Genomic DNA, 8,264 nt, shown 5'->3' on the forward strand with positions numbered 1-8,264 from the left:
CACGAATACTTACGCTCCTATCCCTATAGCTCACTCAACGGTCACCAAAGAAGAATATAACAATGTTAAAATGCTTCTTGAAAAAGTTAATTACACGAATCATAAATGGCAAATATGTGGTGATCTCAAAATCATAAAAATAATATTAGGCCAACAACAATCGTGTTTCACGAGAGAGCCATGCTTTATATGCCTGTGGAATAGCAGAGATCGAGCCATTCATTACAGCAAAAAATATTGGCCTTTAAGGGATTCATTCAAATCTGGTTCTCATAATATCATCAACCAAAGCCTCGTTGATCCAGAAACAATTTTACTACCACCCCTCCACATAAAGCTTGGGCTCATGAAGCAATTTGTCAAGGCGTTAGACAAAGATGGACAATGCTATAAGTATACGAGGTGTGTTCAAAAAATAAGGTGACTTTATGGTTTTCTCAAAAAATATTCATTTATTTCTCAATATTTATGTTGTCCCCTTTAAACTAATCCCCCTCAGATATAATACACTTGTGCCAACGCTTTTTCCAATCATCGAAGCACTTGTGATAATCGTTTTGTGGTATAGCCTTGAGTTATTTCAGCGATGCAGTTTTTATCTCCTCAATCGTTGAAAATCGATGTCCTTTCATGGGTCTCTTCAGTTTCGGGAAAAGAAAAAAGTCACTGGGGCCAAATCCGGTAAATATGGAGGCTAAGGCATGATTGTGGTGCTGTTTTTGGTCAGAAAATCTTTCACAAGCAACGATGAATGAGCAGGTGCATTATCGTGATGCAGAAGCCACGAATTGTTTTTCCAAAGTTCCGGACGTTCTTTGCGTATCGCCTCTCGCAAATGGCGCATAACTTAGAAGTAATACTCCTTATTGACCGTACGACCTTGTGGTAAGAATTCCTGATGCAATACGCCACGGTAATCAAAGAAGACAGTGAGCAAAACCTTCTATTTGACCGAACTTGACGTGCTTTTTTCGGTCTTGGACACTCAGGATGCTTCCACTGAGAGGATTGGGCTTTAGTTTCAACGTCATAACCATATACCCGCGATTCATCCCCAGCTATAACCCTTTTGAGAAAATCAGGATCATTATTGACTTCATTCAACATCTCCTGAGCGATGGTCATGCGATGGATCTTTTGATAAAAATTAAGCAGTTTTGAAACAAATTTCGCTGACACACGTCTCATGCCCAAAACGTCCGAAAAGATAGCATGGCATGAGCCAACCGATATGCCAACATCTTCAGCAACTTCTCTGATGGTAATTCGGCGATTTTTCAACACCATTTCTTCCACTGCTTGAACGTTTTCATCTGTTGTTGACGTGCTGGGACATTTCAAGAGTTTTAGAGCACTGAATTCCATTTTTCACACAAAATTTAATGCAAACTCTTTGCTCCATTTTTTTCGAAAGAAGAAAATCGCCGAGCACACCAAACCCTTCTAACCTTTTACGCCTCTGCCAGAAAAACAACACGAGCTATATAGTCAAAACTGTGAACATATGATTGTGACTAGTGTGCCAACACAACAAAACAAAAAATTTAAAACTTGAATGTACGTAGTCCGTGAAAAATGAAAAGTCACCTTACTTTTTGAACTCACCTCGTATATCCCTTAAATTCCCTAATGTTTCAGACGCTAAATTGAAAGAAGGAGTCTTTGATGGAACACCGATTCGAATATTGACAAGAGATACTAATTTCGTGAGCCACATGACGAAAATTGAAATGGACGCTTGGGAAAGTTTTAAAGCAGTAAACGCAAATTTCCTCGGTAACAAAAAAAAGTCCAGACTACGAGAATATTGTTGCGAAAATGATAAGAAACTACAAAAAAGTTAGACTGCTTGATGAATTTAAAACTTCACTTTCTAGATTCCCATCTGGATAAGTTTCCAGAAAATGTTGGTGATTTTAGCGAAGAACAAGGGAAACGTTTTCATCAAGACATAAAAGTGATGGAACAACGATATCAGGGTCGATGGGACGAGGTCATGATGGCTGATTTTTGCTGGATGTTGAAAAGGGAAACGAATGTAGGTCTTAAACGTAAGCGTAACCCATTGCATCGTTCCTTTGAAGAAAAAAGAAAACGTTATAGCAGGCAGAAAATAGATTGAAGTAGGTCTATAAATCCATTTAATTACGATAAAATGTAAACACGAAAGATAGTATAAATATATCCCTTAAGTCTAAGAAAAGCAGAGAGAAAAAAATTTTGAATAAAACTCTTATTCATTCGCATGTTTAAGTTACAGTTCTACATTTTAATTGATACAAACATTGTCAGGTTGATTGAAATGGGGTCAATTCTACTTGTAGTTTTAAGTTTCTTCAAATGAGTAATGTGCGTCTTAATTTTTAACCACCTGCAGTACAATGACATGAATTTTATTGTGTTACAACGGGAACACTTAAGTTAAGTTGTGTTGCGTTAAGCAAAATTTCCTTAGGTTCTGTTAAGTTAGATTCATTTGCAGGTTAAGATCGAGTTAACCGATTAAATATAGCACACATTTAAGACTGAGAACCGTACGCTTACATAGCTACACGTGTGGTTGAATTTCATTCGGCTAGGTTAGGTTAGGTTAGGTCAGGTTTTGTTAGGTTAGGATAGATTAAACCTCTATGTAGGTTAAGCCGAAGCTGAATGAAACTGTACCGCAAACACAACGGGACAACACAATGAGTTTAATTGTATTACGTGAAGTTAAGTTAGGTTAGGTTAGGTCAGGTTTTTTTAGGTTAGAATAGGTTTGACCTCTTTGCAGGTAAAGCCCAAGCTGATTTAAACGGTACCGCAAACACAATGGGACAACACAATCAGTTTAATTGTGTTTCGTGAGGTTAGGTTAGGTTAGGCTAGGTTAGATTTATTTCTAGGTTAGGCTCGAGTTGAGCCATTCGATATAGCACACATCCATAGGAATACGTGTGTCTTGTTCATAATTTTTGTTATGTTTCATAATTTCCTTTTGTTCTTAGATACCATAGAAGCACAGGATTCAGGTGTTGAAATTTTAATTATTTTTATTTTTACATTTTCACATATTTTTAGAGAAAATTCAGTATCTCATTAGACCCCATATGCTCATCTCGCACCAGTGCCCCCTAGGTTCTTGACAGAAACAAGTGAAATGGAGCATGAAGAAATCTGGCTCTGGCTGAGGGTAACTGGCACCAAATGAGCAGAGTTACCCAAATGTGACATGTTGCAATAAAACTGCTATAAATACAAAAATATGTGATGTTATTGAATACAGATGATAAATCACATAGTTAGAGAGATATTTATATGTTCCAATCAAAATTAATCTAATTTTTTTGGTAATTTTGCAAATATTTTGTAATAAGTTTCATCTTTTTTTAACAAAATGCACTTGTTTTCTAGAAACGATATGTAGATTGAATTTTCTTTTAAGCTAATGAGAAATATGAGTCTCTATATTTAAATTTACACTCAGGAGCTAAACGAATCTCCCCTAAATATGTTTTAATTTTCGAAGCTTTTAGGGCTATTAATTTATTAATTAACCGCCTAATCTTCTTATATTAATTTTTAATTTAAATTTCTTTACCGAAGCAAATTTAAAATGACTGTAAAAATGAGCATCAGATTATATAATTTTCTGAGTAAGAAACTCATTTCATAGGAAAATACGGCTTCCATTTTACTATAAAGGGTTTCCTTCAATCACTTTTGTAAGTACTTTAAATTTTAGAGCATCAGCACGTCTCCTTGATGTTTCTGTGCTTAATCTTCAACAGTTCTGTTACTTCAGAAATAATAGGGTAGAAGTAAAATAATTAAATGTTAAAGGTAATACAAGTACACACATATAAAAGAATATAAGCATGATTTCATTTTAAATTGCACAATTTAAACAGTAAAAGATGAATAAAGATTTTAGAGGCATGATTTTATTTTCCATGTAAATTTTTTTTATTTTTTCATAGACTAATGTCGAAAAATTCCGAAAAATTGTAAAGCTACTTAACAAATATTAAATTCTGATAGTTTTTAATTCGTTTGGATTGTTTTAATTACTTTTAAACTCTCTGAAACTCTTTAGCATTGTTTTAACTTCCTTGAAATCCTCTGCATTCCTCCGAAATTTCAAATATATCTGAATTGATATAAATTATCTGAATTCCTTGAATTCGTGAAATATCCTGAATTACAAAGAAGCCAAAGGAATTATGAAGAATAAAAGAATTTAAGCCAATTTTATGAATTCATGAGACTCTAGAAATTCTATGAATTCAGGATTTAAAGAGCTAAAAGAATTTCAAGAATTTGTTATATTCATGGTATTCAGGGAATTCAGAATATTCAAAGATTTCAGAAAATATATAGAATTCTATATATCCAAGAAATTCCGAATATTCAAAGAATTCAGGGTATTCAATGACTGCAAAGTATTCAGAGAATTTCAAGGAATTTAGGAAATTCAAGTAATTTAGAGAATTCAGAATATTTAAGGATATCAGTAAATTCTAGAAATTCAGAAATTTAATGGAAATCTGCATTATCAGCAGAGTAGTTACTATCTATCAGTATAGATGTCACTCCACAATCTGTGGAAATTGAACTCAAAACTATCGATCAACTTAACTCTTTAAATAACAGAAAATAATTAACGTCATTTTTGACAAGATGGAAAATAAATTTTTTTTTATTTTTAAATGATATTTTTTTGAAAAAGATCTTCCAACAGTCGCTCCACTGGGAATCGAACCACAGAATTTCCGATTGCCGGTCGGGTGCTTTCCCAATTAAGCTATTGCAGAGATTGTTAGAAGATCTTTGTACAGAAAAATATAATTTTAAAATTCAGAAATCTACAATATTCAAGGAATTCAGAGAATTAAGATAATTTCAAGGGTTTCAAAACATTTAGGGAGTTTGATAAATTCAGGAAGTTCCAGAAATTTCAGGAATTTGAAATATTCCACAATTGAAGGCATTGAGAGAATTAAAAAATTTAACAACATCGTAAGTGTTGAAATAATTAAAAATTGGTTTAAAAATACTTGGAAACTTGTGACTTATCCAATGAAAATAATTAATTTTGAGAAAATTACAAAAAGTACAGTCTCTAGCGTGAATTTGACATAAAACTGATATTTTGTATTTTTGGGGCATTTTCCGGGCACAATACAAGGAATTTGAGTCAAAAATAAAGTTTATTTATTGGAAATTATTCTTTGTACATTCTTCATTAGGGGGTGAACTTTAATTTACAAAAAGTTAAGAGCAAGTACTTCTTTCCTCAGTTTTTTCGAAAAATGAACTTTTAACATTTAAAACTGCATGTTAGTTCCAAAAGCCCGCGAGCATGGGTTAATTGTTGACTAATTTGAAAAAATTATAGAATTTCTTTTCCGGAAAACGAAAAAATTGGGAAAGAGTTGAATTTTTACAGGTATAAATTTGGATCACATCCAAAACTACATATTTTAAGTAATGGAAGAATGAAGAAGAATATTAAAGAAAGTAAAACATCAAATACGTTTATTTCAAAAATATTAGTTTTCAATCATTAATTTCTTTTTAATTAATACAAATTTCGATGTTAGAATAATTACTTTAGAGAAGTAATTTTTAAGAACAAGAAAAAATCCGCCTCAGCCCGAATTTGAACCAGGTACGCCTCTATCCATGATGAGCGTTAACCAATTATGCCACGGAGGCCTCAGCAGATCTTTTCTTATTCTTTATACCTATCTGGTTTTCATTTAATTTAATTTCGTTCTAACATTACAAAGATGTATGGTATTAACTGCGAACACATGTAGATTATTATGATTAATAATTTATTTCAGTTTTAATGTGAGTTGAAAAAAAATCAAAATCTGGATTATGTTTGTTGCAGTATCCTTTACGCAGATATCGTAAATTTTACACCACTATCCGAGCAACTTTCCGCTTCAGACCTTGTGAAAACTTTGAACGAGCTTTTTGGAAGGTTCGATCAAATTGCCCAGGTGAGAATTTTACTGATTTTTACCTATTATCATTTAACAATAAAATTGTGATATTTAGGAAAGGCAAAAATTAGGAAATAACCCATTATTTCACCTTTCTATCAGCTTGTCACATATGCTCCAGTAAATTTCAAATTTATGTTAAATAATCATATCAGATATGTTGTATCTATCAAATAATCTGTCCAACGTCAAATAGGCGTGTGCAATATCCGTCCACAATACTGGTCATCAATCCATTTCCAATTTATCATGTTACCTCCACCTTGATCACGTTTTATATTACAAAAAAACCGAATGTTAACTCTTTAAACAAGGCGTCGGATCCATTGTAGAAAAAAATATAAAAAGTATCTTTTCTAGATTGACAGAACGTTGATTGCGTCATTTTCCTCAATTCATCCGTCACTATAAAATATTACTTATTACTAACGCATTATTCATTTCTAACAACATATAAACAATTTAAAAAGGCATTACTAAAAAAAATTGTTAAATTAAGTGTTTTTCCAATTTTTTAAACAATAAATAATAAATTCAGGTGCAAAATGGTTGAAATTAAAAAATATATATAAATATATGTGTGCGTGTGTCAGAAGCTCCGAAAATTGAGAAATTTCAGACCAAAATTTTTAAAAATTGACAATTTTATTATAAAGGTGTTGAAATTGTATAATTTTCAATACCAAGCCTTAAAAATTGAACAATTTTATTTGTAATTAAAGATTCTTTAGAACCTTTATAATTAAATTATTCTGAAAACATGTGAAAAGTAAAGTAACTTTGTATGGAAAATATTAAAAATGAAAACATTTCTGTCACTAATTGCAATTATTTTTAGTATTATAAGGAAATTTAAATCATTTAAGAATCACAAATTTTCAAATTGTTGATTATAATTTTTGAAATTCGACCATTTTAATTTTTAATGCAATATTAGAATTTATGAGAGGGAAAAATGTTTAATTCACCTTTAAAATGAAAATTAAAAACTGGTATATGGTAACAACTGAAAATTAGAAATATTATTTATTTGCTGAGGTACGAATTTTAATTTATTATTATTTTTTATTTTTGAAATCCTCCCACCAAATATTTTTCAATTTCAAATTATTCATGTTTTAAAATCTTTACCTAAAAATCTCAAAAATTTAAAATATGAAATTAAAAATTAAAATTAAAAAACAATACAATACAAGATCGCTATGATTCCAATATTTGTAATTACATAATTTAAAAATAATTTATTCTGAAAGCATTTAATTTAAAGTTTTTTAATTAGAAATTCTTTGGGTGGAAACTGTGAAACTATCAAGTATTTCAATTTGATATTCTACGACTTCAAAGAATGGAAAAAAACTGTCAATTTTGGAAGTTGGAAGTTGAAACTGAATATCAAGGCTTTTAATACAAAATGTTATAATTTTGAAAGTTTTAACAGTGAAATTGTCCGGGAATTTTTAGAGTTTGAATTTGAAACTATTATCGATTCGGCAGGATTTCAATTTAAAGTTGCTACAAAAATAATGTACAATGTTAGCAGCTTAATTCTCATTATGAATTAAAAATATTCCAGAGTGGCCTCTAAAAATAAAAACAAATTCCTTATCATTCACCAGCAATCACTTTTCTAGGTGATTATTGATACACATATTTAATAGAAAGAGCAAGAAAAACCATGTTTTAAATTTATTTAAGAGGCATTATACATCGTTGAAGAAGATTATATCTGTTTAAAGCCTATTTAATGCTTATTTTTACAAATTAATAATAAAATTCTGATTTTTTAATCTGTAGGTATTTCAAGAAAAAAAATGAGGATTTTCTTGTAGTGAAGAAAAATAATAAAAGAACCCTTAATGGAAACAAAGTAAAATTTATTTTTTACTAATTGTTTAGGAACAAATAATAAATATCAGTAATAATCTAAACAAAAAGGCTCTTAATAACTACTTCAAGAAAAATTCATATTTAATACGTGCCATATAGAAGATTCGAAAAATATGGTATATATATTTTTAATGTTTGAGAAATATATTCACAAAAAATCTGCCCGCCACGCGGGCACAGTCTCGTCGCGCGCGGCTCGCTTCGCTCGCAAGTTTGACCGCGCCTAGGGCGCGCGACTGTTGGTTCTCGTGCTTCACGATCGATGATGTATTTATTTCGCACTTCGCGCTCGATTTTGTCCAGAATGTCAACTTTTCTCAAATATACACAACACTTTTATAGAGAGCGTCCACATATGAAGTCACGCTGTATTTCAAGCTCCCC

The 8,264-nt window shown here is 31.2% G+C and overlaps 1 protein-coding gene across 5 annotated transcripts in view; it reads left to right on the top strand.

Annotated features, from left to right (window-relative positions):
* LOC117174728 (adenylate cyclase type 2) overlaps positions 1-8,264 on the top strand; it is a 134,369-nt gene that overhangs the window by 88,080 nt on the left and 38,025 nt on the right. For all 5 annotated transcript variants that reach the window (XM_033364047.1, XM_033364049.1, XM_033364050.1 and 2 more), the window contains one exon: positions 5,879-5,990. In XM_033364047.1, the coding sequence (XP_033219938.1) occupies positions 5,879-5,990 (112 nt within the window). The remainder of the gene's footprint in view (positions 1-5,878; positions 5,991-8,264) is intronic.

Source organism: Belonocnema kinseyi, chromosome 6 (genome assembly GCF_010883055.1).
Source record: "Belonocnema kinseyi isolate 2016_QV_RU_SX_M_011 chromosome 6, B_treatae_v1, whole genome shotgun sequence".
NCBI lineage: Eukaryota > Metazoa > Arthropoda > Insecta > Hymenoptera > Cynipidae > Belonocnema > Belonocnema kinseyi.